Here is a 27,678-nt window from a genome sequence, read left to right as displayed (position 1 = left end):
AGTTCATATCGGAGATCCACTATTTGGAGGGATGTCTCTGAGCACATGCTCAGCTAAGGAATTGGTTTCCAGTAACAGAATTGAACTCAGCTGTCACTGGGCTAAGAGGAGGTAAAACCACAAATAGAGGAACAGACCTCCTGGCTGGCAAACAAGTTATTAGTGAATCCCCAAACACAATGGCATGATTAACCCCACAGGTGGGGGAGCCAGGTGTATGGCAGAGGCTGCTGAAAGGAAACTTAAGCACCACAAAAACATCTAATTGTGCGTGTGCTTCTCTAGGGAAACAGGAAGTCTTCGGCACAGCACAAACGTGGCTCAAGTTAAAGCAGGCTCAAGCCAGACAAAAGAGGGAGGCCAGACTATAAGTCTATTAAGTGGTCCTCATCAGCCTTCCCTAACCTGGTGCCCTCCAGTGCGATGGGTTACAACCCCAAACAGGCCCAGCCAGCTTGGCTGCATGACACTGAAGCTGATGGGAGCTGCACTCCAAAACATCTGGAGGGCACAAGGTGGGGGAAGGCTGCTTTCCAGGGTCTCAGGCAGATGGGCCTTTTCCCAAATAAGCTGGTACTTACGCTGTTTAAACTAACAATGTCAGGGACTTGGGTTGGGACTTTCTGAATGCAAAGCGGATGGCCTGTCACTGAGACGCGGTCCCTGCCCAGACATGCTCACCCATTTGGGTAAAGAAGTCAAATCAGCACACTGTTTTTGTCTTAATTATGAGAAACATTTCAGCAATAATGAGATATATGACTATGGCAAAATGACAAGAACACGGGCTGGGATGCAGAGCTGTAACACAAAGCAATCTTCCCCACTGGCGGGGTGGGGGAGTTATATTGAAAGTGTTATCTATGGATATTTTACAAATGAATATAAGCATGCTTAAGAACAAGCATAAAATCCCTTGCTGATCTTAACCCAGCAGCTATGTTGTGTCGATTAACTTGTGGCTGAGAGGATTTGACTCCTCAGCTGGTGCTAAACTACTTTCTCTTTTACTCGGGATTCTAGCCCTCATGGTACAAGATGCTGTACACAACCATGTAGACCATGCTTGGAAAATACTCTCGTCTGCGGCCCAGCATTAATTGTGCCTCTCTACTGCTCATTACAGAAGCATCTTTCTCCTCTATCACCAATTATGGTTTCCCAAAAGCATACAGAGCGCAGGTGTAGTATGTATCAGTGTTAGAAACTCAGATATATAAGCTGGGCGCCAAAGGGCTCCTTAAACTAGAGTGGCAGTCACCATAATGGAATGCAGAGTCAGGGTTTTCAATACAGCTTTTTAGATCCAGAAATTAATTCTGATTGCACAGATAAAATATGATGGATAGGATTCTACAGGATGTGTTGTTGGTGTGTGAAAATAGTCAAGACCCAAGGATCCCCAGGCATGAACCTCCAGGTGATGGAAACGTCAGGTGCTATCCTGGTGCCTGAGCATCTTCACTTGGTTGCAAGTGGCCAATAGCCAGGCGCATAATGTGCATGGCAAATTTTGAATGCTGGTATGTATGTGTCCATGGGACATGGGTGGTGCTGTGGGTTAAACCACAGAGCCTTGGGCTTGCCGATCAGAAGGTCGGCGGTTCGAATCCCCGGGACAGGGTGAACACCCGCTGCTCGGTCCCTGCTCCTGCCAACCTAGCAGTTCGAAAGCACATCAAAGTGCAAGTAGATAAATAGGTACCACTCCGGCAGGAAGGTAAACGGCGTTTCTGTGCGCTGCTCTGGTTCGCCAGAAGAGGCTTAGTCCTGCTGACCACATGACCTGGAAGCTGTATGCCGGCTCCCTCGGCCAGTAAAGCGAAATGAGCGCTGCAACCCCAGAGTCGTTCACGACCGGACCTAATGGTCAGGGGTCCCTTCACCTTTTTATGTATGTGCCCAGCAGAACAAAGCCAAGAGCCAGGGCTCTACCTCATAACAGCAACCCAACCTACAAATGCAATACAATACGTGACCCTTGGTGGGCAGGAGAGGGCAACATCATGTACCCTTCTTCCATGACGCCACAGCAGTAATGAGGACGTCACAATGTTGCTGCTTCATCTACAACTCATTCACTAAGGGAGAACTCTGGTCTTCACCACCACCACCCAACCCCAAGCAAAGACGAACCAAGCACACCTCCCCACGCAGAGAAGGCAGTTCTTTTTGTATCTCTTTCTCTGGGCACCAAGATAAAAGAACTACCCTACCCGATGACTAATGGCTTTGTCTTGTCAACTTGATCCAGAAAACTGGATCTACTCCGCAGGCGAGCCACACCCTAAGGATGGTTGCCATCAGACAGGCAAGTCTCGCTAGAAGCTAGTTCTAAGTGCCACAGGAGGCTGAGCAACAACAGGTTCTTTGAGGGAAATTTTGCTGCACAGGACACTTCTGACAGCATTGTGAATTTCCATCGTTGCTGGTATCGCCAGGAAGGTAGAACTGGAAGCCAGTGTCCAAGGCTTGCTTTGCATGTAGAGTGACCCAGGTTCCATCCAGGTGGACACCTCCAGTTAAACAGGAGCAGGTGATGCAAAAGGCCCCTTCTGAGAACCTAGAAAGCCACTTTCTGTTGGGGTATAAAACACTGGGCAGGATGGACAAATAGCCTGACCTGGTAAAGGCAGCTTTCAATGCTCCTATGATCTCTAATGCAGGCAGGATAGAAATCATCAGAAAGTGGAGGCAGGGGAAAGTACTCTATTATTATTATGATTGCTGCTGCTTTACCATCAAGTAAGCTTTGCACGAACCAGCTCCAGGTGTTAAAACTTTACCACCAGGTATTAAAATTCAACCCAGCCTCCAGATCATTTCACATGGGGCTGAAGAGCAAATCTTTAGGAGAGTAAGGTAAAGGTAAAGGGACCCCTGACCATTAGGTCCAGTCGTGGCCGACTCTGGGGTTGCGGCGCTCATCTCGCTTTACTGGCTGAGGGAGCCGGCGTACAGCTTCCGGGTCATGTGGCCAGCATGACTAAGCCGCTTCTGGCGAACCAGAGCAGCACGGAAACACCGTTTACCTTCCCGCCAGAGTGGTACCTATTTATCTACTTGCACCGATGTGCTTTCGAACTGCTAGGTTGGCAGGAGCAGGGACCGAGCAACGGGAGCTCACCCCGTGGCGGGAATTCAAACCGCCGACCTTCTGATCGGCGAGCCCTAGGCTCTGTGGCTTAACCCACAGCGCAGTCACCTAAAAGCTCCGCAGCTTTGCACCTAGGAATCAAATAGGAAATAGGCATAGGAAGCTGCCTTATAACAAGTCAAATCATGGGGCCATCTAGTATTGTCTTCACTAATTGGCAACAGTGGCTCTCCAGGGTTTTTCAGGCAGGGGGCATTCCCAGCGATACCTGGGGATGCTGGTGGAGAATGAACCAGGGGCCTTTTGTGCACAAAGCAGATGTTTGACTGCTGAGCTATATATATGGCCCCTTCCTACATTTCTTCAGTTTGTGGAATCCAATGAACAGATTGATTTGGGCCAATATGGGGAGGGAAGGCAAGCTCTTGCTTAAAGGTAAAGGGACCCCTGACCATTAGGTCCAGTCGTGGCGACTCTGGGGCTGCGGTGCTCATCTCGCTTTACTGGCTGAGGGAGCCGGCGTACAGCTTCTGGGTCATGTGGCCAGCAGGACTAAGCCACTTCTGGTGAACCAGAGCAGCGCACGGAAACGCTGTTTACTTTCCCGCCGGAGCGGTACCTATTTATCCACTTGCACGTTGGCGTGCTTTCGAACTGCTAGGTTGGCAGGAGCAGGGACCGAGCAACGGGAGCTCACCCCGTCACGGGGATTTGAACTGCCGACCTTCTGATCGACAAGTCCTAGGCTCTGTGGTTTAACCCACAGTGCCACTCGCGTCCCAGCCCTTTCTTAAGATCAGACAAATTCAGGTTTATCCGAGCTCTTGAAATCTACCACTGGGAAAACAGACACCCAACAAAAAGAACTTTCCTCTTTTTTTGGAACTAGTGCAGAGTTCAGGTCAGCTTTCCGTGCAAACGCATGAATACCGCTCCCAGTGTTTCGGCTGGCTTTAATAATGTGCAGAAAGCACAGAGTGTGCCTACGGAGGAGGGTTGTCCATGGACATCAATACCGAGAGATGTCACCACCACTGTTAGCAAGGCAGGACTCCAGCGCTCACCCACAATCTTATCACAAGCTTGGCTGAAGCAGGCATCAAGAGATGCCCAAGCACAGTTCCAACCGCACAGGTCTAATGAATACTTTAGAGGCACCCTATTATTCACCACTGAAAGGGGGAGAGGCAGCTTGTGTGGAACTAAGGGCTACACTGGAGGGGTGCTGCTTAATTCTTGGATGTCAGGTGTGTGTGACTAAAACAACTTGCATGCAAGAAAGTTCACGTGCTGAAATACAGTCTATTGATGAAGCACGCTCGTTCTAGAGGGCTAAGGCAATCTGAGGATGTTGACGCTAGGAATCTTTTCCACATACAAAACGCTTTTCCATTCTGATTGACTTGCAAAAATTCGGAAACGTAGAGAGCATTAAGATTCCCATGTTACAAAAAAACTGAGGCTGAGATGTTGCAAGTGGCGCAAGGTCACCCAACAGAAATGACAATAAATGACAAACTATGGATATGGGGTTGGTTTTACTTGTCCCTGACCCTGCTCTGGCATGTTCCCTAACACATTAAATCCCATTTCCCCCCTTTTACTGAAGGGGTTCAGAGCAGCCAACATTCCATTAAAATTACTGTAAACCCCCCCTGCCTCAAAATATATCCTAAGCCAAGCATCTCTCTGCAAGGAGGAGGGACTTTGAAATCTTTTCAGTCTTCCAGCTCTATTGTAAATTATTTCTGGCCACCTTGACAAATATTCAGACCAAAAAAAAAAAAAAAGTGCGGGGTTTTCTGAGGTCAAGCAGAGCAGCTGTATGTAAATAAAGTGTGGCTATTTATACACAGCTCCATAGATTGCCACAAGCTAAGACAGTTTTGGCCTTTGGCTTTGTGTTAGATGGGATTCTGGTACACTGAGCACATGCAGAACAAACCGGCGCTGCAGCCTGAAGATGGCATGGAGAAATAAATAAATAAACAGAGCACGAGAGAAGCAAGCTACCTTGCACCAAACCGTTCCAACAAAACCTCTCATCTTCCAGCACTCGGTCACTGCCATCTTAACTATTTTACCAGCAGCTCATCTCCCATGCCATGGGGAACTGGGTTGGCTTGACCCTTCGTTTTAAGCAACACTTTCCTTAATGCTAAAACAAAACGCTACTAACAACAGCAACAACAACAAGGAACAGGTACTTCTACATACCTAACTGAAAGCCCCGAGGAACAGGGTAGCAAAGCACAGAAAAGCAATGTATATTATTTATAGGCCCTCGCTCCCTTGGATTATTTTGGGCTCCGCTGGAAGGTCGAGATAGAAATTTAATAAATAAATAGTTTTAATGGCCATGGAGAATTTTCTCCAGCTAGATGCAGTCCAATTCAGACTGATTTGGTACTAAGCACCACTGAGCTTGCTGCTGAGGAACCATATATAGGATTTGGATGAGCACCCTCTGACTTTTGGTTTTAGGTCCTTTGCCATTTTTATGAATTTGCCGTGTGTGATTTGTATGCTAAGCATCCAACAAACGGCCCTCCTCTTTTTTTTGGATTGGGCTGCATCAGATGCAGCACCAAACCATGGTTTGGCCGACATGGGTGAATATTAGAAGAAGATGAAGAAGAGGAGGAGGAGGAGGAGTTTGGATTTGATATCCTGCTTTATCACTACCCTAAGGAGTCTCAAAGCGGCTAACAATCTCCTTTCCCTTCCTCCCCCACAACAAACACTCTGTGAGGTGAGTGGGGCTGAGAGACTTCAGAGAAGTGTGACTGGCCCAAAGTCACCCAGCAGCTGCATGTGGAGGAGCGGAGACGCGAACCCGGTTCCCCAGATTACGAGTCTACCGCTCCTAACCACTACACCACACTGGCTCTCCAAAGGAGAGCCTTAGAAGAAGAAGAGTTTGGATTTGATATCCCGCCTTTCACTCCCTTTAAGGAGTCTCAAAGCGGCTCACATTCTCCTTTCCCTTCCTCCCCCACAACAAACACTCTGTGAGGTGAGTGGGGCTGAGAGACTTCAGAGAAGTGTGACTGGCCCATGGTCACCCAGCAGCTGCATGTGGAGGAGCAGAGACACGAACCCGGTTCCCCAGATTATGAGTCCACTGCTCTTAACCACTACACCACACTGGCTCTCCAAAGGAGAGCCTTAAAGGAGCCTTGGGCTTGTGCGCTCCCTCTCCTCGCTCTGTGTGCATGGCAATTCTGTCCCTCATTTACTTCCAGGAAAGGATGCAATTGCTGAGCACAAGGTGAGGAAGAAGGGCATGGATGCAGCAGCTGCACAAGCACCTTTTATCAGATTCGGCCAGTATGCAGGCTGCAACCTTGCCTGGATGGAGACAGTTTGGCAACAATCACCCATGCTCTGTTACCTGAGATGGATGTGGGATTGCCTCTGAAAATGGCCTGGAAGATGCAGTTGGTCAAGAAAAGCACCGCAAGATTAACTGGGGCTAATCTGGTCTGTTTCTGTGCTCAATTTAAACCTTTAAGGCTCTAAATAACTTCAGCCTAAGTGACCTGGAAGGCCACCTTCTCACATACATACCTGCCCACACCTTACGATCCTCTTTGGAGGGCCTGTTCCAGCTGTTCCTACTGAATGAAGCAAGGCAGGCAACTACCAAGGAGAGGAGAGGGCACTTTGGTGAAGCAATAGCCTTCCCAGGAAGGCTCACCCAGTGGCGTAACATGGGTTGCCAAAGCCCGGGGCAAGGCAAGTATCCTTGGCACTGTCTATCGATAGGCGGGAACTAAGGGGCAAAAGCTAAGCAACATACCCGAGTAGCAGCCGTGGCGTCCCGTGAGCACTGAGCATGGCAGAGAATGGAATGGGGGATTGGTCGGGAGCAGGGTTCTTTCCAAAGCCCGTGCAGAGGACACTGGGAGATTTAGGGCACACTATTTTTAAAATTTATTACTGCTACTTTTTCTTTTGAAATTTTGCACCCCTGAGAATATTTACGCCGCTAGCAACCACCCCTGTGACCACACCAATGCTACGGCGCTAGCCACTCGCCTAGTAAAATTTCGTGATCTTTCTGGTGACAGGTGAATATAATTTTTTTGCTAACCACCCCTTTAAAATTACTTAAGTAATTTAGACCTGTTTTTTAAAGGTGGGGTGCATCAAGTTGTGTTGTGTTGATGCTGTTCTTGAATGGTTTCATGTTTTACTTTGTATTTTAATTTTTTTATAACTTATTTACTGTACGTCACCCAGAGAACTTTATGTTATGGGATGCCCTGCAAACATAGCAAACAAACGAAATTAAATCAGAGGCGCGCTCTCTCGCTCTCTCTCTCAGAAGCAAACCAAGCTCTGCCATTGTGCCTAAAATCAGCCCATTCCTATTGCATTATCTTTCTCTTCACCACAGAAGGAAAACAGTTTCCTATGAAACCACAAATAACGAGCAAGCTACAAATAAGCTTACAAATCCAATTTATTAAAACAACACAGATTATTCTGGCCACATTTACTGTGCCACATTCCACAGGATCAGGAAATTAAAAAAAAACCCATTTGCTATTAGAATTTTATAAGTGTTGCGAGGACACCCAGAATTGACAGCACCCATAACGCTGAGAATTTTGCTGTTGCTAACTGGCATCAGGATCTAGCACTTGTTAGGCCAACAAGCAAAGAGCATTCCTTGAATCTTTATGAAGGAAGTCTAGAGGAAATCCAGTCCCACTTGCAATGGGTCTACAGGTTGCTTGTCCAGTCGCATATACCTTGACCTAGACCAATAACAGGGAACCTCTCCAGATGTTGATGAACTCCCATCATCCCTGACCGTTGGCCATGTTGGCTGAGGTGGACTGAGATTGTAGTCTAACATCTGGAGGACCACAAGTTCCCTACCACTGAGATAGGTGGTCTATGCTTAGCTATTTTAGTCATTGTGGCCTTCTAAAAATAAAAGTATTTACTGCACTGTTGCCCGAAGTGGATTTGCACTGGTCATAGGGGACTGCTAAGAACCTTTGGGCATTTCAGTTACCGTATTTTTCGCTCTATACAACACACCAGACCACAAGGCGCACCTAGTTTTTGGTGGAGGAAAACAAGGGGGGGGGGATTCTGAATCTCAGAAGCCAGAACAGCAAGAGGGATCGCTGCGCTGTTCTGGCTTCTGTGATAGCTGCGCAGCCTGCATTTGCTCCATAAGACGCACACACATTTCCCCTTACTTTTTAGAAGGGGAAAAGTGAGTCTTATAGAGCAAAAAATACAGTGGTGCCCCGCAAGACGAACGCCTCGCAAGACGGAAAACCCGCTAGACGAAAGGGTTTTCCGTTTTGGAGGTGCTTCGCAAAACGAATTTCCCTATGGGCTTGCTTCGCAAGACGAAAATGTATTGCGAATTCCTGCGGTTTTCCCCCCCTTCCCCTAAGCCGCTACGCCGCTTAACAGCTGATCGCTAAAAGCCGCTAAACTGTCAATGGGCTTGCTTCGCAAGACGAAAAAACCGCTAGACGAAGAAACTCACGGAACGGATTAATTTCGTCTTGCGAGGCACCACTGTACGGTATATTTTTTCACCAGAGGTTTCACAGCCCAGTTTAAAAATTTAAAATTCAGCTCATATGAACAAGGCTGATAGAAGGAGCTTGTTTCCTGCCACCTTGAGTGCTCCTCTGACAACAGTAAGGCAGTATATCTTATCAGTATTTTTCTTTTAAAAATTACTGCAGCAGCAACAACGTACTTGATGCTTTACCAAGTAACAAAGACAGGGCCCAACCCCAAGACACTCAAAGAAGAAATGTCAACAGCGGCTTAGCAACACACTACAAGGAAAGAATGTCTTTAAGTGCATTTCAGCTGGGAATGTGAATCAGTTTTATGAGGGATGGTGGAAGACTCAAGGAAAAGGTAGACTTTGATGAGAAAATGCATCACAACTCACAGAGCTGAAATCTTCCCAATGGGTAGAACCCAAAAGACGAGCCATTCTTCTTGTCACCTCCCAAAAAGTATTCAGATGACTGTCTACTTGCAACCCTGGCATAATGCTTATACTTTTGCCACCATGCTCATTCTGCATGCTGTACTCTTAAGCATGGTCTGATAGTAGAAGAAACTTTATGATCAAACTGACTGATATTAAACTAAATGTGAAGCAATGTATGGAGGCATAATCTAAATATTATAGTTGCCGTTTTAGCGTCTTTTCCATTTTCAGCATAGTAAAGTTTCTTCGATTTCAGGCTATGTATGCTTATTTCCTATAGAATGGAAGCTTGGTGAGCTAAGGCTTAGAAGTATTCCCCCAGCTCTTTTCCTACATACTGTACTGCAGACATCCTGTTCAACATTTGGAGCACGGTGACTAAGGACGACATATACAAAGACTCAACCAGTGAGCTATTTTGAGGTTATAGATTAAAAGCATGAAATCCCTTAGAAGGCTTTACAAAAGTAAACCCCCCCTTCTTCAACCCCCTTCAAATTCAGCCATTCCCAGGATGGAAATTGATCTGTGGAAATCTGCCCGGGAACAAGAAATATAAAGGCATGTTGGGCACCCCAGGAGGTCTTATCTGCATGTGGCAGAGAAGTAAAAAAACGAGATACAAAAGAGAATCTTCTTTTTCAGCCTTTATCCCTCCAGTGTGGGCTGCCTCGGCCTCAGAGGCTGAAAGCAAAGCGATGCTTTTTGCCAGCCATGCTCAACACAAGAGGGGCAAGCTCCATGCATCATGAGGCAGCATTGATGAATCACCAGTGTTCTTGTCCTACACAGGTTCTCAGCCTCCTTCAACTGCAGGAAGGGGACTTAAGAGGCACGAGAGAGACTGTTTCAGGGGCAAAAGTCCGAATATGATGGCTTGTATAGGGTCACAAAGGGACAAGGAGGAGCATGGTTCAGCAACCAATGCCCGCCTCACCTCACAAAGTGTGCAGAGGGACCTCAGAAAATAATTGGAGCTCTTCACAAGGGAGACACAGCAAGGAGCTGCTGCAGATCCCAACCGGATGACCTTGTGCCCCAGCTGCAGAGCCAGCTGCTCCACAGCCTTAGATTTGTACTGCCAAGCTAGAAACCCATCACCCAAAAGGCAGCAAACAGGATGTCAGAGGTTTGGGGTGTGTGTGTTGTGAGAGGAGCCCCAAAACCCATGTCAGGGGGCTACAAATGGTCTGGGCCTCTGAACTGATTAGGGAGCTGGATATGAGCCCACAATCTCACTACAATCTTGATCTATATCCACATATTACCTAAGGAGTAATTTAAGAGCACCTGACAAGTACAGTGGTGCCTCGCAAGACGAAATTAATTCGTTCCGCGAGTCTCTTCGTCTTGCGGTTTTTTCGTCTTGTGAAGCGCGGCTAAGCAGCTTAGAAAAAGGGGGGGGGAGGGAAAAAACTCGCAAGACGTTTTTGTCTTGTGAAGCAAGCCCATAGGGAAATTCGTCTTGCGAAGCACCTCAAATACGGAAAACTATTTCGTCTAGCGAGTTTTTCGTCTTGCGGGGCACCACTGTATTATCCCCAACAGTGATCACTATATGCACCAACACACGTCCTCAACAGTTGAATCACCTCCCTGTGTGTTTTGGAAGGAATGGAGCCCAAGAAATGAACAAGTCCAGTACCTCAACCATATAAAAGCATACAGTATGCTGAAAGAACCTTTCGCTGCCATCTCTGCTCCAGCACCCAATAATCCAGCAGACAGATCTTTGCGTATCTGCTGGGAGCCCTCTAGTCTAATACAACCCACCCACTGGGGTCTCAAGGCCCAACAGCAGCCACCTCTCCATTGGAGGTTGTGCTCCAAATCCCCATTCGCTTATCTGCAAAGTAGCAATCACAGACCAAGAGCCCCCTAGAGAGAACCCTCCTCCATGTTTAAAGGCAGGACGGTGGCATATGGGCTTTCTGGAAGCACCTGGTTCAATAATGAGGAAAGTGGGGCTTTGGGTGCAACAGACCAAGCAGGGCTCTCGTTTTTCCTGAAATCCATTTGTGCACTTAGCTCCCCAACCCATGCTCTCCTTCACCTTCTGTGGCCTTAACCCCCACATTGCCCACCCATTATTATTTTGAATCCAACCCTCCTCCCACCCTAATTAATAGCTCATTATATTGGCACAGAGAAAGGTTGGGAGATAGAGGGGGGGTTCCTTTTGTTAGAGTTTCTTGCCGCTCCTCTCACAACCCCCGTCAAACTGGCCCTCTCCCAAGCCCTCAACTTCAACCTCACCCCCAAAATAGAGAAGATTTAAGATCCATTGGCCCACCTTGCCCTGCAGTGCAGAGGGGGTAAGAGAGACAAGGGGTTGAGGGTACAGAGAAGCCTGTGCTGGCCGTGGGGGCAGGGGGTGGTTGCGAAGAGGGGGAGAAAGGCCCTTCCCTTTCACTGCAGGGTCCTCTGTTGGGGGTGGGGGAGAGAGAGATCACTCTCTTCTCCAGCCAAATCCTGGAAATCCCTCAACATCCAGGATAAAAAAAGAGAAAGCCAGGTAAAGAAGAGACGGAGCTGAGACCTGTCTCACCCAAATAGTAATAAGGTGTGAGAGTGTGGTCTTTTGGGGGGAGGGGGTCTCCTTTTTTCCTTCCCTGACAACAAGGCTACTATGTGGAAACAGAGGAAGAGGAGGGTGTCCTCCCCGTGACCCCCACTTTCCCTCCTCACCCTGCCCCCCCCACTTGACAGGGCCTTCCCCCTAAATAGTAAGTGTGGTCTTATGGGGGGGGGGCTTCCTCTTTCTTCCCTTGCCTTACAACAGGGCTACTACGTGGAAACAGAGGAAGAGGGGGTGTCCTCCCCGTGACCCCCACTTCCCCCCAAGTGTGGTCTTTTTGGGGGGTGGGGGCTCCCTCTTTCTTCCCTTCCTTTACAGCAGGGCTTCTATGTGGAAACAGAGGGGGGTGTCCTCCCCGTGAACCCCACTTCCCCCCACGCCCTGCCCCCCACGTGACAGGGCCTTCCCACTTCCCCCCAAGTGTGGTCTTTTTTGGGGGGGGCTCCCTCTCCCCCCCTTCCCTTACAACAAGGCTTCTATGTGGAAACAGAGGGGGGTGTCCTCCCCGTGACCCCCACTTCCCCCCAAGTGTCGTCTTTTTGGGGGGTGCTCCCTTCCCCCCCTTCCCTTACAACAAGGCTTCTATGTGGAAACAGACGAAGACCCCCCACTCCCCCTGCCCCCCCCCCACATGACAGGGCCTTCCCCCTAAATAGTAAGAGTGCTCTTTTTGGGGGGGGATCTTCCTCGTTCTCCCCTCCTTTACAGCAGGGCTTCTATGTGGAAACAGAGGGGGGTGTCCTCCCCTTGACCCCCCTCCCCCCCTCGCTCTGCCCCCCCACGTGACAGGGCCTTCCCACTTCCCCCCAAGTGTGGTCTTTTGGGGGGGTGGGGGGCTCCCTCTCCCCCCCTTCCCTTCCAACAAGGCTTCTATGTGGAAACAGAGGGGGGTGTCCTCCCCTTGACCCCCTACTCCCCCCCCTCGCCCTGCCCCCTCCACGTGACAGGGCCTTCCCCCTAAATAGTAAGAGTGCTCTTTTTGGGGGGTCTCCCTCTTTCCCCCCTCCTTTACAACAAGGCTTCTATGTGGAAACAGAGGGGGGTGTCCTCCCCGTGACCCCCTACTCCCCCCCCTCGCCCTGCCCCCCCACGTGACAGGGCCTTCCCCCTAAATAGTAAGAGTGCTCTTTTTTGGGGGGGGGTCTCCCTCGTTCTCCCCTCCTTTACAGCAGGGCTTCTATGTGGAAACAGAGGGGGGTGTCCTCCCCGTGACCCCCACTTCCCCCCAAGTGTCGTCTTTTTGGGGGGTGCTCCCTCTCCCCCCCTTCCCTTCCAACAAGGCTACTATGTGGAAACAGACCAAGAGGGGGGTGTCCTCCCCTTGACCCCCCCTCCCCCTGCCCCCCCCACGTGACAGGGCCTTCCCACTTCCCCCCAAGTGTGGTCTTTTTTGGGGGGGTGGGGGGCTCCCTCCCCCCCTTCCCTTCCAACAAGGCTTCTATGTGGAAACAGAGGGGGGTGTCCTCCCCTTGACCCCCCACTTCCCCCCAAGTGTCATCTTTTTGGGGGGTGCTCCCTTCCCCCCTTCCCTTACAACAAGGCTACTATGTGGAAACAGACCAAGAGGGGGGTGTCCTCCCCTTGACCCCCCACTCCCCCCTCGCCCTCCCCCCCCACGTGACAGGGCCTTCCCCCTAAATAGTAAGAGTGCTCTTTTTGGGGGGTCTCCCTCTTTCCCCCCTCCTTTACAACAGGGCTTCTATGTGGAAACAGAGGGGGGTGTCCTCCCCTTGACCCCCCCTCCCCCCTCCCCCTGCCCCCCCCACGTGACAGGGCCTTCCCACTTCCCCCCAAGTGTCGTCTTTTTGGGGTGGTGGGGGGCTCCCTCTCCCCCCCTTCCCTTCCAACAAGGCTTCTATGTGGAAACAGAGGGGGGTGTCCTCCCCTTGACCCCCCCACTCCCCCCCCGCCCCCCGCCCCCCTCACACGTGACAGGGCCTTTCCCCCCCCCCCTCACCCGATCTCGTCGGCGCTCCCCACGCTGTTCATGGCGGGGGCGGGCGCGAAGGCCCTGGGCCCGCTCGGCTGCCCCTCCGCCTCCTCTCTCGCCGCTGCCTCTTTCTGCTTCCTCCTCCGGCGCTGAGGTGAATCCTGAGGGGGGGGGGAGAGAGGAGGAGGAGGCGGCGGCGGTTGTGGCTGCTGTCGAGGCGGCTTTCTCTCTCTCTTCTCTCCTCCTTCCCTTCCTTCCTCTCCTCCGCCTCCGCCGCCGCCTCTCCTTCCTCCTCTCGGGGCTTCTCCTATTTTACCTCACACAAGAGGGCCCCGGCGACCAAGCAGCAGCCAGCGGGCGTCGCGCGCATGCGCATGCGCAAGCGGCACGCACGCACGCACGCACGCACACGCGCGCGCTCGTTTCCCGGCGGCCGCCAACCGCCGCTCCCGGCCGCACTGCGCTTGCGCCAAAGCGCGAGGAGGAGGAGACCGCTTGGCTTTCTTTTCCTTTCTACGCTCCACCCCACTATTCGCCATTGGCTGGTTCCAAACGGGGTTTACCGCAGGGGCCGGGAGGGCGACGGGGCGGGGGGGGGGAGTAGCTGAAGGGGAGGAAGAGGCGGTGCGCACGCGCGTTGCTCGTCGAGGTGGTTTTTTCGCGAAAGGCATTATGGGAGGTGTAGTTTTTTTTTAAAAAAAGAATTCGTTAATGTAGGCGGAGAAACGTCTGGCCTTCCTAAAGGATGATGGGAAGTGTAGTTTGTAGCCGCTCGCACGCAGAGCACGTCTTTGCGCCCGCCTGAGGGTCGGGAAGAGAAAGGGTTAGAGGAGAAAGGTGCGCATGCGCCGAGGAAACATAGCGTCTTTTGCCCCGCAAGGCTTCATGGGGGTTGTAGTCCGTTGGGCTGAGGGGATGAGAATGGTATTATTATAGGAAAGGTTTTCAGGCCATTTATTGGGGGTGGGGGAAATGTCTGGTTTTTTAAAAAAAGAGGGTTAAATAGATTATAAGGGGGAAGGAAAGGAAGTTTTTGGTGCCAGCCCCCCACAAAATGCCTTTTAGTAGGAAAGGAGGCACTTTGTCCATGCTCAGAGACACCTTTTACCCTGAACTCACATGTGCGCAGAAACTAACCTACTGGGAAAAAAGTAAAAAATAAAAATGCATTCATTGCTTGGCTCATTTGGCCTCTGGTGGTCCTGATAAAGTATTCCGTTTACTCAGGGCCAGTATAAATTACCTGCTGCATATTGGGGCAAATAAATAAATAAGCAAATAAATTTCACATGGACCACGAATAAAACCTTGAGGGGTCTTGATGGAGACATCGACCTAAGCGTGCAGCAGCTGTGACAAAGGCAAATCCCATGCCAATAATAATAATAATAATAATAATAATAATAATAATAATAATAATAATAATAATTTTATTTATACCCTGCCACTCTGGGGGAAAGGAGCTGAAAATAAAACTGCCAATGCCATGAATGGCATCATACAGATCTAGAATAATAATAATAATAATAATAATAATAAATTATGTGTCCAGTTCTGGTCGCTTCATGTCAAAAAAGAATATTGCAGAGTTTGGAAAAGTTTCAGGAAAGGGCAAAAAAACGGATGGAGGAAAGGTTGCAGCATTGGGGATTATTATTATTATTATTATTATTATTAGTTTGGAGGAATGGCGAGCCAGAGAGGCGACCCGAGACAGAATTATACATGGCATGCAGAAAACAGACAATTAAATGTTTTCCTCCCTTGCTAGAATTTGTGGACGTCCGGCGAAACTGGATGTTGAAAGATTCGGGATGGAGAACAAGGAACTGCGGAACTCACTTGTGCAGGAGGCAGCGACGGCCACAAAGCTAAATGGATTTAAATGGGGATTGGACAAACTTGCAGGAGTGTGTGTGAACAGTATCAGCGGCTACCAGCCGCCATGACAAAGATGGTATCTTGGGGAGAAGAAAAGGTTCTGGAGTAAGCCCAGGGGTCAGCAAACTTTTTCAGACCTTGTGGGGGGGGCGACTATATTTTGCAGAGAAAAATGAATGAATTCCTGTTGTTGTTTAGTCGTGTCCGCCTCTTCGTGACCCCCTGGACCAGAGCACGCCAGGCCCTCCTGTCTTCCACTGCCTCCCGCAGTTTGGTCAAACTCATGTTGACACCTTCGAGAACACTGTCCCACCATCTCATCCTCTGTCGTCCCCTTCTCCTTGTGCCCTCCATCTTTCCCAACATCAGGGTCTTTTCCAGGGAGTCTTCTCTTCTCATGAGGTGGCCAAAGTCTTGGAGCCTCAGCTTCAGGATCTGTCCTTCCAGTGAGCACTCAGGGCTGATTTCCTTAAGGATGGAGAGGTTGGATCTTCTTGCAGTCCATGGGACTCTCAAGAGTCTCCTCCAGCACCAGAATTCAAAGGCATCCATTCTTCGGCCATCAGCCTTCTTTAAAGGACACATTCTTCTCATGTAAAAAACACGCTGATTCCCGAACCCTCCGTGGGCCGGATCGTTTGCCTACCCTTGCCCTACACAAATCTAGAATGGAGACCCTAAGGCGGTTGAGTGGCGCCTTGTCTGCCTCCTTCCAGAAACTCCTGCAGCCCAGCTGGTGCCAAACATTTTGCTCTGCTTTCCTTTGGATCCCATCAGTGAAGTCTTGTTGTCTGGGCAGCCCTGAACCTCCAGACGCATGGCCCAGGCTTGCACCCAAAGGAGGTCACTTTGGTCCTGCTAAAGCAGTGGTTTACTTCACACCCCCGGAATCGCACTTAGATGTCTCTCGAGACAAACAGGGGCCAGTGACAATGAAAGGCGTGTGCAAAGGGGGCCTTTTGTGGCTGCCCTGGTGCCGCCATTGGTTCCCAGCGGCCTGGATCCAGTGGTTTTCCAAAACCCTGACCTGCCAGGTAGCAGGGCCAGATTTAGGTTTGATGAGGCCCTCAGCTACTGAAGCTAATGGGGCCCTTTCTATGTCCAGCCGTCCTTTGTCAACAACAAATTGCCACTGTGTTTTTTGTGTTGAATATATGCCATATGGCAATTTATGGACCTCATAGGTATCTCAAGCCATTTGCGCATGTTGCCCTGCAACCAGTCCATGCAGAATGTAGGCACCCTATATATAGAAAGGAGCAAACCAGGGATATTTTAGGGAACAGGCTAGCAGGCGGGGGCCATGACTTACATTAGAGGAACCTACACAACACAAAACACTCTTGCTGTATGCAGGTTTTATTTTATTTGTTTTTTATCTTATATTTTGGAAATGTACATCCAGTTTTTTCCCCTTTACTTTTTTGGGGGGCCCCCAAGGGAGTGGGGCCCTAAACTACAGCTCGTTTTGCTTATACTTCAATCCAGCACTGGATGGGTACATGCAAAAGTTATCCAGCAGGTGTCCCCTCGTTCCTTTAACCATTTGGAAAATGGGCGTTGCAAAATGAGAGGAGGGGGGCATGGAATAACCCTTCCCTTTTCAACTCAGCACTCCGGAGATGCAGAGTCAGCTGTTTTCCCTCCCCTTCGCCCCCCCAGCTTCATCTATTTAAAGCCAACTTATTTAAAGTCCAAGGGGGGTTCCTGCTGGGATCTGTTAAATCTCCAGCTCTCTCTTTCTCTCTCTGCCTCTCCAGCTCCAGCCAACATGACTTCCTCCTCCGAAACCGCCCAACCAATTTTCCTGGAAGGGGAGAACTGCAAGCCCTCCTGGAAAGAGGCGGCTGCAGGGTACGACACGACGGACACCCACTTGGAGATCATGGGGAAGCCGGTTATGGAGCGCTGGGAGACTCCATACATGCATTCCCTCGCTTCTGTGGCCGCTTCGAAAGGTAAGGTAAAGGTAAAGGTACCCCTGCCTGTACGGGCCAGTCGTGTCCGACTCTAGGGTTGTGCGCCCATCTCACCTAAGAGGCCGGGGGCCAGCGCTGTCCGGAGACACTTCCGGGTCACGTGGCCAGCGTGACGAAGCTGCATCGGGCGAGCCAGCGCAGCGCACGGAAACGCTGTTTACCTTCCCGCTGGAGTGGTACCTATTTATCTACTTGCACTTTGACGTGCTTTCGAACTGCTAGGTTGGCAGGCGCTGGGACCGAGCAACGGGAGCGCACCCCGCCGCGGGGATTCGAACCGCCGACCTTTCGATCGGCAAGTCCTAGGCACTGAGACTTTTACCCGCAGCGCCACCCGCGTCCCTACTTCTGCTTTGAAAGGTAGGACGGTGCATTTACCGTATTTTTCGCTCTATAAGACGCACCAGACCACAAGACGCACCTAGTTTTTGGAGGAGGAAAACAAGAAAAACAATATTCTGAATCTCAGAAGCCAGAACAGCAAGAGGGATGGCTGCACAGCGAAAGCAGCAATCCCTCTTGCGGTTCTGGCTTCTGGGATAGCTGCGCAGCCTGCATTCGCTCCATAAGACGCACACACATTTCCCCTTACTTTTTAGGAGGGGAAAAGTGAGTCTTATAGAGCAAAAAATATGGTGTGTTTTGTTTCTCCGCATTCCACTTTTTCTCTCTCCCTGCTGAATCCCCACAACGACCCTGCAAGGCTGGCCAGGCAGAGACGCCAGCGGCTGGCCCGCAAGGTAACCCAGTTCGCTTCAGGGCCAAGTGTTGGGAGAAAGGAACCCGGTCTCTCCCGGGTGCCAGCCTGACATGCTAAATCGTAATGTTGTGGTCATCGGAGGTTTGTGGGCAAGCCTACCTTCGAGGGGTGTTGTTGCTGTAGTGCACCAGCGCTCAAAATTTCCCGCTTTCGCAGTAGCAGCCAGAACTGGTGGCTGAATGTTGTGAGATTTGGGAAAGGCAGAAGAAAAGACGGCTCAGGGTTAAACTACGGAACTCCCTGCCACAGTAAGGAGGCGGTAATGTGCCCGAATACCAGTTGCCACAGGAAGGGAGAGTTGTTCTTGTGCTTGCAGCCCCTCATGAGAATTGGATAGGGGCTCCCTTTGGCTTGATCCTGCAGCCAGGCTCTCCTGACGTTCCCTTTCTGGTTCAACGTTGCCAGCCTATCCTAAGCTACTCCTTGTCTGAAAGACTCTGGGTTGTACCCAGCTACAACCTCTGCCCCAGAGTAGAACCCATTGGAAGGAATGCTCCGAGGTTCGTCAAGCCCATTAATTCCAGTGGGTCTACTCCGAGTAGGGCTAGCGTTGGCGGCAACGTGTTCCCTCTCCGGCTGCACCGACACCCTAAAGCACATTCTGCTCCAACCGAGGGGAAAAGAAAACCCTGTAGTTCTGCCCTGCAGAACTACAACTCCCACATAAAAGGTGTCTATGTTTATATGATTTAGAACCATTCACAGCTGAGGAAGCCCCTTGGGGCGAAGCAGGGGAATATCCAGGAATTATTGTCTACCTGTGCCTCTACCAGTGCCAGTTTCTTAAATCTACCAACCTCATCATCTTCATTTGACACTATTTCATGGTACTCTTCTAAGGTATACGTCAGACAGAAAAATACAAGAGAAGATGAAGAAATTAGACTGACAAAATAGGAATCGCATTTTGTACATACTGGACTTGGTGGTTAACTGAATAATCTACATTTTAATATGTTATATCATGATGCTGACTTTGACGTTATGAGAAGCTGCATCTAATTTTGAGAAGTGCAGTAAAGGTAAAGGGACCCCTGACCATTAGGTCCAGTCGTGGCCGACTCTGGGGTTGCGGCGCTCATCTCGCTTTACTGGCCGAAGGAGCCGGCGTACAGCTTCCGGGTCATGTGGCCAGCAGGACTAAGCCGCTTCTGGCGAACCAGAGCAGCGCACAGAAACGCCGTTTACCTTACCGCCGGAGCGGGACCTATTTATCTACTTGCACTTTGACGTGCTTTCAAACTGCTAGGTTGGCAGGAGCAGGGACCGAGCAACGGGAGCTCACCCCGTCATTGCGGGGATTCGAACCGCCGACCTTCTGATCGGCAAGTCCTAGGCTCTGTGGTTTAACCCAAAGCACCACCCGACTCCCTATAATTTTGAGAAGTAGCTTCTAGTAAATGACTTTACAATTGTTAACATACAGCCTATTACCTTTACGTTTTTTTCCCCCAAGTGGATTTGCGTAATACAGGCATTCTCGTGGTTTTGAGCTACAACTTCCAGCACCCTTTAGCTAACATTCCAGGGATTATTGGACGCGGGCGCAGCAGTGAAGGAATGTGCTATAACCTTTTCCGCCCCTCAACCCCAAGTCTTCCTGCCTGAGACCTGCTTGTGTTGCAGCAGAGTTAAGAATAGCCACACTGCAAACTATCTCCCCTTTTGAAATAAACACTTGTCTGCGGGTTCGATTCAGGGGTCGGGGTTTTCCCGACAGCTGCAAGCTGAGATGTGGGGTATAAGCCTAGGGCAGGGGTCTGCAACCTTTAAGACAAAAAGAGCCACTTGGACCCGTTTCCAAAGAAGAAAAAAAACCTGGGAGCCGCAAAACTCGTCATTATTAAAATAACTTTTTTTGTCACTTTTTTATTATTTCTTTGTTTGACCCCTCAGAATTACTCCTCCTCAAAGAAATAAACGTTAAATTAACAAGTTACCTTTTTGTGTGTGTGTGTGTTCTTCAGTCCCTTTCAATGCAGTGACCAGCGTACATGCCCCTTACAATGTAGCGGGCGGGCGGGAAGGTGACGTCGGGACGTTGCGTGACCACCACACGCACCGCCCCCATGCGACGTCACAGCCAGTACAGCGCCCGCCACAGTGGGGAGTGTCGGGGCGCACAATGCGCCTCCTCCCCTCGCTAGTATCTGCCCCAGAGCCGCGGCAAAGGTGTCAAAGAGCCACATGCGGCTCCGGAGCCGCGGGTTGCAGACCCCTGGCCTAGGGGAAGAAAGATTCTCTTGGATAGAGCAAAAAAAAATCTAGATTTTTCTTACAGCAGTGAACTCTGGCCTTCTTGTATTTAGCCTGAAGGCCAACACATAAGCTTGTTCCACATACTTTTGCCTCTGGCAATATTTAAGGCGGGCATGCCCCCCCCCCCAGTTGATAGGCAATGCCATTCAAATGGTGTCAGTGCTCCGCATCTTGTGATTGGTTATGTGGGGCAGGTCTTACTTGGGCCTCCCCAATATTTTATTCAAATTGGCCTCTGCTTCCAGACTGATCAGGCATGTGTTTTTTTTGGGGGGGGGGGCAGCCAATTTAGAAGCCAACTTTTGAATTTCGTACCCGAGACGTTTTCTTGCTCCTACTGCACTTGCTGCCTGCATTGAATTGTAAGTAAAATTTTTGTTTAACAACAACAACAACAAATTTATTATTTATACCCCGCACATCTGGCTGGGTTTGTTTATCTTACTTAAAAAACGTGTGCTTCATTCTATTCAAGGAGAGTGAAGAGGTGGAAGGGGGTCAGCAGACCCCAAAAGAATAGGCATTGAAAGCCACAATTGCCTTTACCTTTGTAAAGGTAAAGGGACCCCTGACCATTAGGTCCAGTCGTGGCCAACTCTGGGGCTGTGGCGCTCATCTTGCTTTACTGGCCGAGGGAGCTGGCGTATAGCTTCCAGGTCATGTGGCCAGCAGGAGTAAGCCGCTTCTGGCGAACCAGAGCAGCGCACGGAAACGCCATTTACCTTCCCGCCGGAGGGGTACCTATTTATCTACTTGCACTTTGACGTGCTTTCAAACTGCTAGGTTGGCAGGAGCAGGGACCGAGCAATGGGAGCTCACCCGGCGGGGATTCGAACCGCCGACCTTCTGATCGGCAAGTCCTAGGCTCTGTGGTTTAACCCACAGCGCCACCGTGCAGGCTGCAAAATGTAAGAGCCTTTGACTCTGCTGAAAAGGCTTTGCAGCCCATTCACTTTTTCTGTTTCTCCCACACTTGTGGGATAGGAGTTTTAAATGTCCCTCTGCAGATTTAACCCTCGATCCGACTCCTTGGTCTGCTCAAAGAGTCACGGCTGCTAACCGGACCTCCTCGCTCTTGTGTGTTCCACCCAGGGGGCCGGGTGCTGGAGGTGGGTTTCGGCATGGCGATCGCCGCCACCAAAATCGAGGAGTTCAATATTGAAGAGCACTGGATCATCGAGTGCAACGAGGGCGTATTCCAGCGGCTGAAGGAGTGGGCGAAAACACAGCCTCACAAGGTACGTCAGAAGAGCCCTAAGGCTGAATCAGGTTATAGAGGGGTGTGTGTGTGTATGTATACACACACACACACACACACACCTATACACCTATACATATCTTCACATATGCTTACTCACTCTCTCTCTCTCTCTCTCTCTATATATATATAGCGTATTTTTCGCTCTGTAAGACACACCAGATAGGGACGCGGGTGGCGCTGTGGGTAAAACCTCAGTGCCTAGGACTTGCCGATCGCATGGTCGGCGGTTCGAATCCCCGCGGCGGGGTGAGCTCCCGTCTTTCGGTCCCAGCTCCTGCCCACCTAGCAGTTCGAAAGCACCCCTAAGTGCAAGTAGATAAATAGGTACCGCTTTCTAGCGGGAAGGTAAACGGCGTTTCCGTGTGCTGCGCTGGTGCTGGCTCGCCAGAGCAGCTTCGTCACGCTGGCCACGTGACCCACGGACAGCGCTGGCCCCCGGCCTCTTAAGTGAGATGGGCGCACAACCCTAGAGTCGGACACGACTGGCCCGTATGGGCAGGGGTACCTTTACCTTTACCTTTTTAAGACACACCAGACCACAAGACACACCTAGTTTTTGGAGGAGGAAAACAAGAAAAAAAATATTCTGAATCTCAGAAGCCAGAACAGCAAGAGGGATCGCTGTGCAGTGAAAGCAGCAATCCCTCTTGCTGTTCTGGCTTCTGGGATAGCTGCGCAGCCTGCCTTCGCTCCATAAGACGCACACACATTTCCCCTTACTTTTTAGGAGGGGAAAAGTGAGTCTTATAGAGCAAAAAATACGGTAAGCTGTTCGAAAACCAAGGTACAAATTTTAAGAATGTTTTCCTGATTTTATTTCTTCTTTTGAGTTTTCTTTGCTCTCCAACAGCCCCTCTTTGACCCAAACAACCAAACTAGGTTAAACTGCAAACCGAGAGGATTTGAGCAAATGTTTTTGAGCCGATTCCCAGCTGCTGAGTCAGTTGAGTGGTCAGTCATTAACGTCCTCTCCTCTGCTCTGGTCCCAAGGTCGTTCCCTTGAAGGGGTTGTGGGAGGACGTCGTCCCAACCTTGCCCGACGAACATTTCAACGGTAAGCAAGAGATAAAAAGGTTTTCCCCCTTTCTCTCATGACCCCACAACTGGTGGGTGTCCAATTAAGCTGAACAAGCTGGGAGATTCAGGATGGGTCAAATAAAGCCCTTCTTCGCCCCGCACAAACTGTGGAACTCCCTGCCACAGTAGACAATCAGGGGCAACTTGGATGGCTTTAGAAGGGGATTAGACAAATTCATGGAGGGGAAAGGCCATCAATGGAAGCTATGCTCTGCCTCCTAGTTGGAGGCAGAAATGCTTTTGAATTCCAGAATAAGGCAATACTAAGTTTTCCTGTCTTCTGAACAAGAGTCTCTCTGCTGTGATCATATATTAAAATAAAACCCCACATTTCTTTTCTTACCGTGTATCCATTAATTCACACCCAGTTCCCAATTCCTGTTGTATTTGCTGTACAGTTTTTGGGGGGCAGGGGGCGGGCTGGTGTGGGGGACTCCCTGGTCCTGAATGGGGTGACTGTGCCCCTGAAGGACCAGGGGCACAGCCTGGGAGTCATTGTGGACTCACATCTGTCCATGGAGGCACAGGTCAAATCTGTGTCCAAGGCAGCTGTTTACCAACTTCATTTGGTAAGCAGGATGAGACCCTCCCTGCTGGCAGACTGTCTGGCCAGAGTGGTGCATGCTCTGGTTATCTCCCGCTTGGACTACTGCAATGCGCTCTACGTGGGGCTACCTTTGAAGGTGACCCGGAAACTACAACTAATCCAGAATGCGGCAGCCAGACTGGGGACTGGGAGCGGCCGCCGAGACCACATAACACCGGTTCTGAAAGACCTGCACTGGCTCCCAGGACGTTTCCAAGCACAATTCAAAGTGTTGGTGCTGACCTTGAAAGCCCTAAACGGCCCAGTATACCTGAAGGAGCATCTCCGCCCCCATCGTCCGACACTTAGGTCCAGCTCCGAGGGCCTTCTGGCGGTTCCCTCCCTGCGAGAAGTGAGGTTACAGGGAACCAGGCAGAGGGCCTTCTCGGTGGTGGCGCCTGCCCTGTGGAACGCCCTCCCATCAGATGTCAAGGAAATAAACAACTACCTGACTTTTAGAAGACATCTAAAGGCAGCCCTGCTTAGGGAAGTTTTTAATGTTTGATGTTTTATCGTATTTTTAATATTCTGTTGGGAGCTGCCCAGAGTGGCTGGGGAAACCCAGCCAGATGAGTGGGGTATAAACAACAACATTATCCCAATTTTAAAAAATCATCCCTTCCCTCCAATGATTTTTATGAACTCCCATCCTCCCTTGCCATTGGCCATGCTTGTTTTGGCTGATGGGAGCTGTAGCTCAGCATCGTCCAGGGGCCAGATGTTTCCCCACCTCTGGAATAAAGAAGTCCACCTTTTGCTTTAGGAGGTGTGGGAGACTCCTAAGTTGGCAAAGTAACCTCTTCTACCTTTCCCGCCCCGACCTGGCCACAGTGATCCATGCGACGGTCACCTCCAGGCTTGACTACTGTAATTCGCTCTACGCGGGGCTGCCCTTGAAGCTGTCCCAGAAACTCCAGCGGGTGCAGAATGCTGCAGCGAGGCTCCTCACGGGGTCCCTGCCATGGGAGCATATTCACCCAGTGCTTTTCAAGCTGCACTGGCTCCCGGTGGAGTACAGGGTCAGATTTAAGGTGCTGCTTTTGACCTTTAAAGCCCTTCACAGCCTAGGACCCTCGTACCTACAGGACCGCCTCTCCTGGTATGCCCCACGGAGGACCTCAAGGTCCATAAATAGCAACACCCTAGTGGTCCCGGGCCCTAAGGAAGTTAGATTAGCTTCAACCAGAGCCAGGGCCTTTTCAACACTGGCTCCCGCCCGGTGGAACGCTCTGCCTCATGAGACCAGGGCCCTGCAGGATCTGATCTCTTTCCGCAGGGCCTGTAAGTCAGAGTTGTTCCGCCTGGCCTTTGGCTTGGAGCCAATTTGATTCCCTCCCTCCCTCTCTTTCTTTTTTCTTTTCCTTCTCCTCCTGCGATGAGGCTACATTTTAATATTATAATGTTTCATTATTTTAATGTTGTATTTTAATTTTGTTTTTAAGTTGTAATCATTCAACTTGTTTTTATTATTGCTTTTAAGCCGCCCTGAGCCCGGCCTTGGCTGGGGAGGGCGGGGTATAAATAAAAATTATTATTATTATTATTATTATTTCCTGTTTCTTTCCTGCAACCTCCAGGAATCCTCTATGACACCTACCCTCTCTCAGCCGAAACCTGGCACACTCACCAGTTCAGCTTCATCAAGGTAAGGCATGACGGCATTCAGCGGCGTAGCGTGGGTTGTCAGCACCCGGGGCAAAGGCAAGTAATTTGCACCCCCTAACCCAGGGCAAGGCAAGTAATTTGCGCCCCCTAACCCGGGGCAAGGCAAGTAATTTGCGCCCCTAACCCCTAACCTGCCGCCGCTGCCAGCTTTTTCTTGCTGCTGCCTGGGCTGGGGTATTTACGGCAAGGTAGCCACGGCGGCGGCGGCGGGTCCGTGTCAGGTGATCTGAGGCGAGTTGCTGCTGGCGCTGCCGCCCAAACAACGCCGCTTGCCCGGAGGAGGAGGAGGGCAGCGAGGCGAGGAAAATGCAACATGGCCCAGCAGCTGCAGCAGCGGCGGCGGGGCTGTGAGGAGGGGCTGCCTGGCGCGTCCTCCACGGTGAGCGCTGAGAGCCGCTGCCTGCCGGACGCCTTCAGCCCGGACGCGTGCACAGCTCGTCGGTTCCGCGAGACATGGGGCTCTACTGCAGCCTGCGCCCGAGGCTCTTCGGCGACTCCGGAGTGCGTCCCCCCCAGATGTTGCGCCCGGTGTGGCCGGGCCCCCCCTGCACCCCCCACGCTACGCCACTGACGGCATTGCAAAAAGCGAGGCGGCTTCCTAAAGAAATATCGCAAACCCAAAAGCAATCCCTTCAGGGCAGGAATGATCAAGAGTATTTTTTGAGCGCTCCCTGGCAGTTCCTGGGAAGGTAGCAACAGGCACCGTGGCTTTCCCTTTGTTGCCGGTGATTGCAGGGCGGTCAGTTTTGAAATCCAGGAGCTCAGCACGGCAGCCGCGAATATAGGCTGAAATCAGGGCCGGATTTTGGTTTGACGAGGCCCCAAGCTCCTGAAGGTAATGGGGCCCTTTATACGCCCAGCTGTCCTTTGTCAACAACAAATCGTCACTCTTTTTTGTGTTGAATACATGCTAGATGGTAATTTATGGACCTAATAGGTATCTAAAGCCATTTGCACATAACAAAATATGTATTTTATCCAAGTAATTGTTGAACTGAAATACAATTAGGAAGAAGTATATTTTTTTGGGGGGGGGGTCTCCAAGAGAGTGGGGCCCTAAGCTATAGCTTGTTTAGCTTATACGTAAATCTGGCACTGGCTGAAATCATGTGATGCGAGTTTTAATCTGTTTTTCGTTTATTGTCCTTCTTTCTTTTCGAAAGTCTTAAATCATGCCTGCCAGTTCTTCTAAATTTAATACAGTACAGAAAAAAGTTCTGAAACCATTTTGTCTCTCCCAAATGACCTCAGATATTTCTCTGCAAGGTCAAAGGAAATGGGGAGCCTCCCCATTGTCTCTTTGCTCACAAATCCTGTCTCAAGGGCACATTTAAGGTATGAATAGGGTGAGCCTGTGACCTGGATTCAGGAATTGAGTAGTCATCATAACAAAAGTGTGGCCAGCATGCCCAGGTAATTCAATCAGGTAACCTGGCAGACAGGATAAAAACAAGGCACTCTGATTTCTGTTGTAGTCCGCCTCTTCTCTGATGTACTGGGCATTGGTCTTGGGCTACCCCCCTTCCGTGATGTATGTATGATGTATGGAGGGGCGGTCTTGGGTTCCAGGGTGGGCAGTGCAAAAGTCCATATAAGTGCTTGCACACCTTTGTCCTGGGTCCTCCACCTCTCTCCCTGTTGCAACAGCTTTAATAAAGATCAGGCTTCCTAGCTGCTTTGCTTCTCAATATGCTCTGGTTTGCCTCTTTTATTTTCTCCTACCAACAGACGCGGTTAAGGGACGCGGGTGACGCTGTGGGTTAAACCACAGAGCCTAGGACTTGCCGATCAGAAGGTTGGCGGTTCAAATCCCCGCAATGACGGGGTGAGCTCCCGTTGCTTGGTCCCTGCTCCTGCCAACCTAGCAGTTCGAAAGCACATCAAAGTGCAAGTAGAGAAATAGGTACCGCTCCGGCGGGAAGGTAAACGGCGTTTCCGTGCGCTGCTCTGGTTCGCCAGAAGCGGCTTAGTCCTGCTGGCCACATGACCCGGAAGCTGGACGCCGGCTCCCTCGGCCAATAAAGAGAGATGAACGCAGCAACCCCAGTGTCGGTAACGACTAGACCTAACAGTCAGGGGTCCTTTTACCAACACAGAACCAACAAAAGGACTCTCTATACGCTCTTGGGTACCCCATAAGGGAAAAGGAGCAGGGCTTTTTTTCTTATAACATTCCTAACTTCAGATACAGTGGTGCCCCGCAAGACGAATGCCTCGCAAGACGGAGAACCCGCTAGACGAAAGGGTTTTCCGTTTTGGAGGTGCTTCGCAAAACGAACTTCCTATGGGCTTGCTTCACAAGACGAAAATGTCTTGCGAGTTCCTGCGGGTTTTTTCCCTCCCCCCCCTTTTTCTAAGCCACTAAGCCGCTTATCTGCTTATCTGCTAAGCCGCTAATAGTACTAACCCGCTAATCCGTCAATGGTCTTGCTTCGCAAGACGAAAAAACCGCTAGACGAAGAGACTCGCGGAACGGATTAATTTCGCCTTGCAAGGCACTACTGTACAGGGATGCAACCAGCAGGGACCCCCAACCTTTCCAGGACAAAAAATCCCAGCAAGGCGTCCGGGGGGGGAAAGAGCCTCACAGAGTCTACCATAACTCCCATCCCTCCCTCCTCT

The 27,678-nt window shown here is 50.5% G+C and overlaps 2 protein-coding genes and 1 long non-coding RNA gene across 8 annotated transcripts in view; 1 reads left to right on the top strand and 2 right to left on the bottom strand.

Moving 5' to 3' along the window:
* DAZAP1 (DAZ associated protein 1) overlaps positions 1 to 13,837 on the bottom strand; it is a 52,928-nt gene extending 39,091 nt beyond the window's left edge. The window contains exon 1 of one of the 2 annotated variants that reach the window (XM_081846334.1): positions 13,616 to 13,837. In XM_081846334.1, coding sequence (XP_081702460.1) covers positions 13,616 to 13,647 — 32 coding nt within the window. In that variant the 5' untranslated portion in view covers positions 13,648 to 13,837. The remainder of the gene's footprint in view (positions 1 to 13,615) is intronic. The other variant, XM_081846333.1, reaches the window with a different exon arrangement.
* Positions 1 to 27,678, top strand: part of GAMT (guanidinoacetate N-methyltransferase) — a 234,799-nt gene that overhangs the window by 206,346 nt on the left and 775 nt on the right. For 3 of the 5 annotated variants that reach the window (XM_081846407.1, XM_081846410.1, XM_081846409.1), the window contains exons 2-5: positions 17,230 to 17,427; positions 21,560 to 21,705; positions 22,719 to 22,782; positions 24,969 to 25,036. In XM_081846407.1, the coding sequence (XP_081702533.1) occupies positions 17,230 to 17,427; positions 21,560 to 21,705; positions 22,719 to 22,782; positions 24,969 to 25,036 (476 nt within the window). Of the gene's footprint in view, positions 1 to 14,579; positions 14,710 to 16,948; positions 16,992 to 17,229; positions 17,428 to 21,559; positions 21,706 to 22,718; positions 22,783 to 24,968; positions 25,037 to 27,678 lie in introns of those variants that run through there. The other 2 variants (XM_081846408.1, XM_081846411.1) reach the window with 2 other exon arrangements.
* LOC309333120 lies at positions 26,088 to 27,676 on the bottom strand. The gene is made up of 2 exons (XR_014152400.1): positions 27,556 to 27,676; positions 26,088 to 27,235 (listed from the first exon to the last, which is right to left on the bottom strand). It is a non-coding gene; the product is annotated as an uncharacterized lncRNA (long non-coding RNA).

Source organism: Podarcis erhardii, assembly GCF_964252035.2.
Source record: "Podarcis erhardii genome assembly, chromosome: 18".
In the NCBI taxonomy this organism is placed as follows: domain Eukaryota; kingdom Metazoa; phylum Chordata; class Lepidosauria; order Squamata; family Lacertidae; genus Podarcis; species Podarcis erhardii.
Note: the sequence above shows the minus strand (reverse complement) of the source record. Positions and strands in the feature narration are given on the sequence as shown.